Raw genomic sequence first — 12,685 nt, 5'->3', positions numbered from 1 at the left:
TAGACATTGTGTGTGTGAGAGAAATCGTGGCTACACAGAAGGCAAAAAAAGAACTCATGCCTGATGTGTTCATTCATAATATGATTTTGTGTCCATTTAAATATAATCATCTGCAAGTGTGAGTGTTGCGCCTGTTGCTGCAGATCAAATATTTAAAACCTCAGTATAAAGCTGTTATTATCTGCTTTTTGCGTTGTTTCTTATCTGCTGTCTGAGACAAGAATATGTTTTCTCGGACGAACCTCTCAGGTTTTTTCCCCTTATGATAAAAGTATCCAACTGATTTTTATGTCCAAAGGAATAAAGGTAGCAAATGTGATGGCCATAATTTTCACAGGCTGCAAAATTGATGCCCCTGTATCTTTACAGTGTTGCCCTTCCATACGATCACACCTACCAGCATATTTTTCAGTACGGCATCTACACTAAACTGAGGAGCTCATTGCTGCCTCTTTCCATAACCTGGCGCAGCGTACCTGGAGGAATAGACACTCTTTGGGTGAGAGCATTCATATTACTGCAGGAGAAATCCTAAATGCAGGTACATGGATTTAAACAATAAAAATCTTTATTACACCTAAAGTTGCTCAATGATCTCCTCTTCAGGTTGAGCTGGAGCAAGAGCTGAGCACCGACATGAGTGGACTGTGTGGAAAATACAATGTAACTGGTAAATAGATGTTTTTTTTGTAATTTAAATAAGGCTAATGGAAGCTGTGATGTTTACAAAAGCATTATGGATAGTATAAATAATTGGTATCAGTAACAGATGGTTTATTTGCACATCTGCTTGATTAAGAATGTATCTTTTTGTGAATTAAGGTGATGAGCAGAAGTTGATCAGAGAGAGCGTGCTCCCTGACGACACGTGTCAAACCAAAGATTCGATCTCAGCTCCTAATTCAGTAAGTTCTGCTGCTTTACATTTTTGTCACCTGCTAAACCTGGAAAAAAAGCAGAAGAAATAAATCAGTTGACACTCCTGACTGTGTTTAATCATTGTATGCTTCAACTGGTGCATATGCTCAGATGGTTGCTCTGATGATATTTGCAGGTATGCAATCAAATATTTTCCAACATCAAAGACTCTCTGCAATCAAAGTGGCTTCGTTACCTTCAGCTCTGCTACAAGAGCCTTTACAGCTATGAAAACGATGAACACGTCCGTTGTTCTTTCTTCAAAGAGATTGCTGTGCTTTATGGGAAAACAAATGATTTTTGGAGCAAATGGACAACCGTAACCAAATGTGGTAGGTGATTTTTGTATTTTTTTCATTATCAGATCAGCTATTAAAAATAAATTCTTCTTTAAAAAATGAATTACCTTGACTCAGCTTGTATTTCCTTCAGTTATGAGTAGATGTAATTGTTTGTCTTTGTGGCTGCCTGCAGCTAAGCCAACTTGCCCTGGAGACTTGGTTTATAATGAAGAAGGTACTGCCTTTCTACCCAGCTGCTCCAACCCTAAACCCCAACTGACCAGCCAGGATATCACCGGCTCCTGTGTCTGCCCAGAGGGTGAGCACTGAATAGGAGAATGAATTTATGTGGCTTTATAATTTATCTGCATATTAAGGCTATACTTAACGTGCATGTAGGCAAGGTACTTAACGATCACTTGGATGGCTACCACTGTGTGAATCTGTCCCAATGCCCCTGTGTATTTGCTGGGAAAACCTATTCAACTGGAGAAATACGTAGCACCAAATGTCAGTCATGGTAAGTATTTCTATATATAGTGTGCGTGGCTTCATAGTTTTCATTGTGCATCACAAGATTTCATTTTTTCTTTAAACCTATCCCTAGCTTGTGTGAAGGTGGACAGTGGCGTTGCTCTGAAAACTTCTGTCCATCAAAATGTTTAATTGAAGGCCAGTTTGTGACAACATTTGATGGCAAGCAATATGTTGTGCCTGGTAAATGTACATACTTAGCATTTCAGGTAATTTGCCCTCCCCCATATTATGCAACATATACCTTACTTTGCCTGTTGTGCAATACTGACTGCTGTGTAATTTATTTATTGCGACATGCAGGGTTTCAACTGGACAGTAGTTATTCAGTTTTCTGAAAAGGATGCATCACTGAAAAACATTGTTCTCTAGGGTTATCAGGTACAGCTTGTCTTTGATCAATGATTTCAAAACAACTTGACATTTAAATAACATAAAAGATGTGAAAACTTAACTATAAATGCCCCTTTTTTATTTTCAGGAAAAGTATACATTCAAAGACAGCATGGTTACATTTGGAGACCAAGAAATTACAGAATCTCAGAAGACTGGTAAATAGAAACCTTGTAATTCATACATTCCATAAGCCATTTGTTAACTCAATTACGAAGGCTCTTACTTATCACTTTCAGATTATGCAGAGGTGTTTTGGCAGTCCTCCATGTATGTACTAGTCGTAACATCGTCAGATATTAAGATCCAAGTCCAGATGTCACCTGAAATCCAGCTCTACATCTCTGCTCCTACAAAACACAATAACATCATTTCAGGTTAGAAACAAAATGCCCAAAATCCATTTAACACTATCATTGCTGGCATGTTCCGCTTTTACCAGTCAGTCTGTCGTTCAGGTCTTTGTGGCAACGACAACAGTGACAGCACAGATGACTTCACCAGCAGCGGTGGGATCATTGAGAATTCGGCTCAGCCTTTTGCTCTGTCCTGGAGTCTGGGCGCTTGTGCAGTGAACATACCCAGCACCTGCATCAACACTCACAATGGTACCACTTTCTATTTTAACTATGACTAAAACTGAAAAGACTGCAGTACAGAGATAGGATAATGCTGAATTATAAATTCACCTTGACATCTGGCTGGATCATGACGTTGACCCTTGATTTCATAGATAGATAGAGACAATATAAATCGTTTGTTTTGTTCTTTCAGAAATATTTGCTGATGAAAAGTGCTCTGTGCTGACTGACCCAACTGGAATATTTGCTAAGTGCCATCGCCACTTACCACCTGATCAGTACCACACAGTAAGCATAAATATTGAGTTATAAGCATGTTTCCATAAGTTTATTTAACTTATTAATGTTAAGATGACTTTTGTTGGCAGGCCTGTATTCAAAGAACCTGTAATTGTGGCAGCAATGTGCAGAGGTGCTTGTGCATTGCTTTAGCCAGCTACGCAAAAGCTTGTGAAAGTCTGGGGTTTTTTGTTGGTAACTGGAGGGAGACTACCAAATGCAGTAAGGGTTCATATACTACATAAACATGTTCACTTATTCTCTTAATATCTTCAAACATTTTAGTTTAGACCTTTTCTTAAAAAGAGACAAGATTAAGACATTCATTTAGATACCTGATAATACTGCTATCCCCAATGTCGTGTCACAGCTCTGAGATGTCCAAAGAACCAAGAGTTCTCCTACAACTTATGTGCTTGCAACAGTACATGCCGCTCCCTGTCTGGCCGTGATTTTTGCTGTAAAGTGGATGATTTTCCCGTGGAGGGATGTGGCTGCCCCAAAGGAACGTATCTGAATCAAGAAAACACCTGCACCCCAAAGGCAGAGTGTGTATGCCACCACACGGGTGGTATAACGCCTCCAGGTCCAGTTGCTATAGATGGGCGACAGTGGTGAGCTGCACATTTGAATATTTTACTATGCTGATGTGATGTCTATGATGTAATTTACATTAAATTAACATACATTTTCCTTTACAAATATTTCAGCCTCTGTGAAAATGGAAAACTGAACTGTTCTAAGGATTGTGGTGAGTCTATATTTTCTATTTTAACCATCCTAAAATGATAATTTTTGCTTGCTGCACCCTTTAAACCTAATTTATTTATTTTTAGGGATTATAAGTGTTATGTGTATATTTTTCTTTAAAAAGATGACGTGATTGTGTATAATTTAACAACACTACAAACCCAATCATACAAGATGATTGTATGTTGCATTTTAATGAAAACAGCACTACAAATGTATCAAAAAAAAGGAAAAATTACAACCTCCGTAAAGTTTAAAGTTATTAAATTTGATCATTTGCTAGATGGTGGATCTAGGAATTAAAATGGAAAATTGTTACATTGTTGTAATTTTGTCTTAATAATTTTAATAATGATTTTATCAGGCTGCAAGAATGGGAAGGTTTGTGTGCACTGCTCAGAAAACCCGATTAAGACAGCTCAGAAAACTTGTGACAGCCTCAGCAAACCACTTGTGAGTCAACACATGTTCATATGTAGACATCATTATCTGCTTATCTATGTTAAGAATGTTTTTATTGGTTGAAATTATTGGGTTTTAATGAGTCAAAGATTATTGCATGTGATTTTCAGTTTGCCAAAAAGGATTGTGAGAGTGGCTGTTACTGCCCACATGATCAGTATGAAGCTCACTATGGAAACTGTGTATCAAGGAACAACTGCACCTGTGTGTACAGTGGTAAAGTCTTCAGGGCAGGAGAGACTGTAAAAGCCAACTGTAAAAACTGGTAACACACTCATAAGTGGCACTTTACTATTTAACTGACAACATTTAGTTCATCCTTAAGCTTATGGTTACCTGTCTTACAGTGTCTGTGGTCAGGGTCAGTGGGACTGCACAGATGAGCCGTGTCCTGGGACATGTCAAGTTTATGGAAATGGACATTATCAGACCTTTGACTCTAAATGGTATCGCTTCAGTGGACACTGTCAGTACACACTTGTAGAGGTGAGACAACACATTGCAACGTAGTTTACATGACATTCTATTCATTCCATGGGCCAAATAAGCATTTAAAATCTGATCAAATTTACCAGATGTCAGGGAATTACACCAACTCAAACCCTTCTTTCTTTATTCTATTTCTACATGTTCCATTTAAACTACCATTATCGTACCTTACAGAACTCTCCCTGAGATCGCACATTAACCAAATGCATTTCGCATAAAAGCATTATTCAGTGTAACTCTGCTTTTATATTGATTTATTTTACTTCAGGATTACTGTGGAAATAGAAAGGGCACATTTTCTGTCAGAGTGGAGAGTGTACCCTGCTGTGAAGAGGCGCTGACCTGCTCTCACTTCATTGTCCTGGACTTGCAGGTTTGTGACAATTACTGTGATAAATTTGTCAGGTTATTGATTTGAAAGTACTCTCTCCTTTGATTGATTTGATAAACTCTATTTTTAATTATTTGTAATCAATGCACTCATTTTCAATGTTAAGTTTAATTGCACATTCTGTCTGATGGGAATGAGACTGAATTGAAGAAGAGTCATTAATACATGAAGATGTTAATTCTATCATTCATTTCGTTTCATGAAATTGCTAATGACAATTTTAAATAATGAAATACTATGAATTGTAACTCTTCTACTTGCTCCATCAAGGGCAAAGCAACCCTGACACTGGGTGACATGAAGGTGACTAAACGTCTGCAGCAAGGCTGGACTCTGCAGGAAAATTCACTTTACAGTATCGACACTGTGGGACTCTATATCATAGTGTCAGTGCCGAGCAGCGGGATCACTCTCATCTGGGACAAACACACACGGCTCACCATAAAGCTGCATGAAAACTGGAGGGTGAGGAATGGGAATCTTATTTTTCTCCTTGATTTTAAAAATATTTGCCTGTGTAGTGCATTTGGCAATATCAGAATTTTGACATACAGGTTTCCTACAATATCAAATTGTATTATAAAATACATACTTACATCTCATTACTGAATACTTAAAAACTCTTACCTGCAGAATAAAGTGTGTGGACTTTGTGGGAATTTTGACTCCAATGAGATGAACGACCTACAGATAAGAGGCTCAACAGGTGAATTAGCTTTCTCTCTCATTTATAATACGTTGATACTAGATAGTCATGGTATGTAACAAACCTAAATCTGTTTTCAGTGGCATCCAGTCCGATGGCCTTTGGCAACAGCTGGAAGGCAGCCACTCCTCCTTGTTCTGATGTAACTGCTGATATATTTCCATGTGATCGCAACTCCTACTGTTCAGCCTGGGCCCAGCGGCGCTGTATGATTATTAAAGGAGACACTTTCAAAGACTGTCATCTGAAAGTATGTGGTTTACATGTTCTACATACCATTAACCGCTAAGGAAAATAAACCACATGAATTGTCACAAATATTTTTATCCAGTTCTAGTGCAATATTCTACCTCACAACTACTGGTTGTAATCAGCATTTGCAGAGAGTTTTCAAACATGCCAATAAAATATCTATTCTGGATGTTCTCAAATCCCCAGGTGGACCCAAATCCTTACTATCAGGCTTGCTTACTTGAGTCCTGCTCCTGTGAGTTTGAAGGGAAGTTCCTGGGCTACTGCACAGCTGTGGCAGCTTATGCAGAGGCCTGCAGTGACCAGGATGTCTGTGTAAAGTGGAGAACACCTGACCTGTGTCGTAAGTTAGGAGTCTTCTTCTAGATATAATTCTGTAGCTATCAACAGGGAAGTTTTTTTTTTTTTGACATAACTTTCTGATTAAAGAGTTGATTATTGTGACACATGCCTTACAATGTATGTGCTTAATTTTAATACTAATTGTTTTAGACGCTTGGTTTACATTATATCTGCAATGGTTATATTTTAAGTCAATTTATTCTTATTTTTAAATACACTTGGTCTTAATGACACCTGGAAGGCAGTGTGGCCAATGTACTTAATAAAAAAAAATCACTGAATATAATGAAGAATCCAATTCATACAGGATTAGATCATTATTGAAATTGTAAACAGAAAATATAACTTAGTCTTTAATTATTGTTCACTTATTCTCTCAATAAACTGTTAAACTTAAATTTTCAGCCATTTACTGTGATTACTACAACAAACCAGGCCAAAGTATTTGGCACTATGACGCCTGTGGTAAGATGAGAACCTGTGGCAAAGGAATCCTTAGACACAAGCTTGAAGGTAAGCAAACTTCTCAGTTATGTTCAAATACATTAAACAACAATAAACACTATTTAAACCTTTTAGAATTGTGGGATTTGAAAGATCCACTCTGAAAAGCAGAGAAAGACTTTAGCAATTTCCAATATATTTTAGCAGATATAAAAACTGGAGGCTTACCTCTTGGGAGCATAATCATGGTACTAAATCAAAATGAATATCTGAATGAATATCCAAATGCTACTTTATAATTTTTTAATTTTTCAATAATGTTCTAATAGTCTAATTGAGAGATAGAAAATTTTAATTATCAAAGACTAAATAATGCTTGGTAGTCTTTTATTTTGTTACTTTGTTGTTTTAAAGTATAGTGTAAAATTTCAATGGTTCACATACATTTTCTGCCACCGTAGTTGCTTGGCATAAATCAATTTTTAATATTGTATTTTTGAACAATGACTAAATAATCAAACTTTTAAAGATTTTAAATATTGTTTGATAGAATAATGTGTACAAAAACAATTGATAATATAGGAACACATTTCTTAATAAAACAGGTTGTTACCCGAGATGTCCAAAGGACACACCATACTATGATGAGAATGCAGGTGAATGCACCACAATTATGGACTGCTCTTGTTATTTCAATAACACTGTTGTTCAACCAGGAGAAGTGGTGATGATAAACTCTTTTCAGTGGTAAGTTGAACACACACACACACACACACACACAGGTATATATTTAATTTACTACATGTAAAGCTTTATTAACAATTGGTTATTCTTATTTACTCTTTTGTATTAAACAGCTCCTGTAAAAATGGGACATTCAGTTGTGGTAAGTATGAGATACATTCAATATAAATACACTATTAATAAAATGAATTCTGATTTATATTGTACAAATATGAAAGTAATTTAAGAATAGAAATTAAAATCCTTTTATGAACTATTGAATGATATTTGGTTACAGCTTGTTTACAAGTAATTGATAATATTTCAGATTAACTATGCCTTTCTGAACTGCTTGGAAGCAGAAGTACTTACTATCAGCTCTGTTTAACAGCACCTCCTCCGCCTCCAACAACGACAGAACCTGCTACAACAACTCTCAAACCAACATCTTCAACTACGGGAGAAACAACTATGTTTTCAACTGTACTTGTGACGACAACTATAAATATGTCAACTACCACTACAAAAGGTTCAACAATATTCACAAGTACCTCTACACCAATTACGACAGTTCTTCGATCCAGTACACCTGGTACAGGTGGAACATTGCCTACACCGCCTACAACCACGTTTACAAAAACATCTACTGCTACCACAGTCTCTACTGAAAAACCACAAACAAGATCAACAATGTCCCCCTCTACAGGGAAAACTACATTGAGTTCCCTCACAACTGAAGGACAAACAACAATTCCCACTGCCTACTTTGGTCCCACAACAGCTACATCACCCACTATTGAAACAGGATCAACAATGCCACCCATGACCTCTAAACAAACAACGCTGCTCACATCAACTGCTCCTGGAACAGGGTCAACAATGCCTATCACAACTGCTGAACAGTACAGCACACCTGGTACAGGTGAAACATTGCCGACATCAGCTAGAACCACCTTTACACCAACAACATCTACTGCTACTACAGTTTCTACTGGACAACCACAAACAACGCCAACTTCCCCCTCTACAGGGAAAACTACATTGAGTTCCCTCACCACTGAAGAACAAACAATTCCCACTGCTTCCTCTGCTCCCACAACAGCTACATCACCCAGTACTGAAACAGGATCAACAATGCCACCTGTGACATCAAAACAAACAACGCTGCTCACATCAACTGCTCCTGGAACAGGGACAACAATACCTATCACCTCCGCTGAACAGTCCAGCACACCTGGTACTGGTGGAACATTGCCGACATCAGCTAGAACCACCTTTACACCAACAATATCTACTGCCACTACAGTTTCTACTGAAAAACCACAAACAACGCCAACTCCCCCCTCTACAGGGAAAACTACAATGAGTTCCCTCACCACTGAAGGAAAAACAACAATTCCCACTGCTTCCTCTGCTCCCACAGCAGCTACATCACCCACTACTGAAACAGGATCAACAATGCCACCCATGACCTCTATACAAACAACACTGGTCACATCAACTGCTCCTGGAACAGGGTCAACAATACCTATCACCTCCGCTGAACAGTGAAGAGTGAAGGGTTCCAGGATTGAGGTTGGTGACAGAGTCCTGGTTGCTAACAGGAAAGAGAGGGGAAAGAAGAAGGTTGCTGATCGGTGGGAGTCAACGGTCTACACCGTGATCGATGTGAACCATGATACTCACACTTTCAAGATCCGTGATTCTGTTTCTGGACGAGAGAGAGTGGTCCACCGGAATCTGCTGTTGGTGGCGAATTTCCTGCCCCTGGAGGATGATGCTGGAACCTCGGATCACGTCTCTTCTACGTTGGATGTGAACACGGCGCCTGAAGATGATGATGGGGCTGCGTCTGGGGAGGGGGATTTGAATGCCCCTGCTGTGAGCTGTGTTGGTGCTCATGGTAACCGCTCACCTGATGCCATGGATGGGACAGCTGACCTGGAGGTTATCTCTGAACCTTTGGACCCTGGAGAGAGGACAGTTGCATGGGTGTCGCAGTTGACGGAGTCCAGCCGGTCTCAGGGAGATGTTACTGATGTTTCAAGCGTGGATTCAGTCTTGCCAGCCGCATCGGCCTTGTCTGTTGAAGTGGACTTTGACCGAACTGGTTCTAGCATGGCGTCCCAGGAGGTCAGTATTGCTACGAGCTGTGGGGAGGGTGTACAAGTATGCTCTACTACACCTGACGTAGTGGTGGATGTAGTTGCTCCTGCCATTGCTGCTCAGCCCCCAATGGTTGACTATAGCCAAACCGGGAATGGTTCCCAGATCAGAACCAGACTTGGGCGACTTGTCAAACCTGTGAATAGACTGATCCAGACAATGTCAAATCAAGTCGTGGTTCGTGACAGGTTTGATGTGAAGTCAGTTTGTAAGTCTTTGATTCCGTCCTTTTCTGACTAAATGTTCGATTTATATGCCTACCTGAGTGATGGGATTTGTACTTGCTGTTATGTGCTCTACATTTTTGTTTTTGTTTTTTTTCTTTCTGTTGAGCCATGGTACACACCTTGTAAGGGGTTATTAGGTTGCTCAGGTGAAGGCCCAGTTTGTCCCCCCTATTCTCTGTATCTAATCCAGTGTGCAACTCATCAAACTGATATTCATTTGTTAAAGTAGACAAATGCACAGGGAGGCAGATCTGGTGAATTGGGAAGAAACTAACTGAAAACCTCTTAAACCTACAGTCATGGCAACAGAGGCAGACGTGAAGTGGTGAGAGAAAGGACCCAAGTCAGGGCTCTAGAGTGCCAATTTGGTCGCAAATGCGACAAAATTTTTCAATGGTGCGACAAAAAAAAAAATCTTACTGTTTGGGTGACAAAAAACAAAACAAACAAAAAAAACATCTCTGTAACTCTCCGTGTGGTCAACAACAGACACACATTATGCCCCTATCGTGGACTAAACCAATCAGAGATAGTCAGGGGCGGGACCTCTGATTGGCTGTGGTCAATTTGAAATGCAGGTGGATGGAGAGAGGAGAGTAGCTTGAATAAAGCGATATCTATTCATTAAATCCTGAATCGACTTTTAAATCTAACTGTGTTTTGCCAGAAATGCCAGATTCTCAGATTAAAGCTCACAAAACTATTTCAACAACCACCAAACAGCAAATGAGAGCAGGTACACGGTTTCCACACAAAGACGTAAACACAGAGCGGACCCCACGCATCAGAATCAGCTTTCTCTTTCTCGGCTTTCTCACCCGATGGCACGTAGACGGACACGCTGTTGGAGCTCACCGATTCTGATGCGTCAGGTCCGCTCTGTGTTTACGTCTTTTTTGCGCTGATTCTGAGCTGCAGGTTTTGTGTCTCTCCAACCAAAATTCACCGAGCCAGCAGCAAAAGAAGCGGCAAACTACGCTTCACATTTGATAAACATCGTCACCCTGGGGCGCACTGACAGAGGTGAGGCTGCCGGACACTGGCGCCACCGGGCCCTCTGACTTTTGCTGTTTTGCTTCCACCACGATAAAAATCACACTTCATGCACATCTCTCTCTCTCTGTGTGTGTACTTCAAGAACAGTTTCCCGTCTCAAATCTCTGTTTTCTGCATTATTCATTCGCTTATTACCCACCAGTCTACCGTTGTTTACAGCGCTGTCGGTCGCTGTCTTTTTCTTTTCTTTTTTTTTCCCACTTAAATGACCTCGGACAAGAAAGCCTAATTTCAATACTGTTCAATACTGAAGAAATGTAAACTTTTTAAAATTATGCAAAATTGCAGAATATTTTTAAGGTTATCTGCTATAAAAATCCAGGCCAGAAAAATCTCCTTCACGTTTTTCTGTTTTATTCTCATTTACTTTGACACAAAGGCATCTGCTGTGATGTTCACAATTCTGATGAAGTCTCACATGTATCAGTACTGATAAATGATCAGAATTATAATATTTCTGACTGTCTGAGGCAAAATTGAATCGAATCAGGACTTTGAGAACCGGAATTGAATGGATTATAGAAATCAGTGATGATACCCAGCCCTAGTGAGTAGCCTAGGCCCGGCAGAAGTGGATGTAGCTGTGGGTGATAAGTAAAGTTGAAAAGAACTATTGATAACTTTTTTTGTTAAGTTAAGGCCTAATCTGTCTAAAATTCAAAGCCAGTGCTCTGACACGGTGCCATCAATCTTTGAACGCTGAAAAAGAACAGTGTATCCAGAAAACACATATGCTGCAATAAATGCACTGCCCAAGTCTCCCCTCTCCCCACTGGCTTTCAGCAGCATGCAACAGCAAACAGGTCGTCAGAGGCCGAGATGATGATTAAGTTTAACATTTTCTACAATATTGCCAAAGCACTTTAAGCACAAGATTGTTAGTCAATCATTTACAAATAAATATTGTCTGTATGGACTGCAATTTCCCCCCCCCCCCAAAAAAAAGTGCACATGTAAAACTGCGGAGTTAAGCGATGCGGTTGAAAAATGTGAGTGCGCCTAACTTTTGGTGCAACCGTGGCAAAAAGTTAGTCTAGAGCCCTGCAAGTGCAGACGCTGATGACTGACTTACTGCGAATGAGCTTTATTTACAGTCGGGGATATGGAATAGAAACAAAGCTGAGCATGGCACAGACTAAACTAAAACAAAACCTAAACTGGGAACAACTACAAAATAACACAAAGGAACAAAAGCCTGGGACTAGAAACCTAGACATGAAACATAAAAACCTGAGATGGGGAGAAACACATCCAGGAACATGAAGAAACTCAGCGGGTAATACACAGGAGACGCAGACAAACCAGCAACAGAGGAAGTCACAGGGAATAATACACAGAGGGATAACGACTGAATGGGAAACAGGAGGGACACACAGCTGGGGCTAATCGGACATCACGGGACAGGGAGGAAGCAAACCAGAATACACTGACATAAGATAAGGACTATCAAAGTGAAACAGGAAGCTTGAGACATTTGCAAAGACGCCGACTCAGAGACACTGAGACATGACTGGATATGAAACAAGGAACACGGAGGAGACACGCTTACCGAGACCAGGAGCTAGAACTACAAATATAAAATGAACAGAAAACCATCAACACCAGAAAAAAACCCATGAAAACAAAAAACCAAGCAATGTAACTTAATCAAACACAAAACACCTACTGGATTGCAGCTAGAGAGACAGATC

The 12,685-nt window shown here is 39.7% G+C and overlaps 1 protein-coding gene across 1 annotated transcript in view; it reads left to right on the top strand.

The window, feature by feature from the left end:
* The window catches only part of LOC146369069 (mucin-6-like), a 41,851-nt gene that overhangs the window by 713 nt on the left and 28,453 nt on the right, over window positions 1–12,685 (top strand). The window contains 22 exon segments of the mRNA XM_084910640.1: window positions 370–499; window positions 607–670; window positions 823–905; window positions 1,055–1,250; window positions 1,393–1,518; window positions 1,599–1,719; window positions 1,807–1,942; window positions 2,037–2,114; window positions 2,215–2,284; window positions 2,366–2,503; window positions 2,585–2,734; window positions 2,901–2,995; window positions 3,076–3,208; window positions 3,357–3,600; window positions 3,697–3,737; window positions 4,101–4,189; window positions 4,309–4,463; window positions 4,546–4,684; window positions 4,956–5,060; window positions 5,349–5,543; window positions 5,712–5,784; window positions 5,865–6,034. Of these exon segments, the coding sequence (XP_084766766.1) occupies window positions 370–499; window positions 607–670; window positions 823–905; window positions 1,055–1,250; window positions 1,393–1,518; window positions 1,599–1,719; window positions 1,807–1,942; window positions 2,037–2,114; window positions 2,215–2,284; window positions 2,366–2,503; window positions 2,585–2,734; window positions 2,901–2,995; window positions 3,076–3,208; window positions 3,357–3,600; window positions 3,697–3,737; window positions 4,101–4,189; window positions 4,309–4,463; window positions 4,546–4,684; window positions 4,956–5,060; window positions 5,349–5,543; window positions 5,712–5,784; window positions 5,865–6,034 (2,731 nt within the window).

This window comes from Perissodus microlepis, chromosome 17, assembly GCF_051167445.1.
Source record: "Perissodus microlepis isolate ML-2025 ecotype Zambia chromosome 17, ASM5116744v1, whole genome shotgun sequence".
Taxonomy (NCBI): Eukaryota; Metazoa; Chordata; class Actinopteri; order Cichliformes; family Cichlidae; genus Perissodus; species Perissodus microlepis.
Note: the sequence above shows the minus strand (reverse complement) of the source record. Positions and strands in the feature narration are given on the sequence as shown.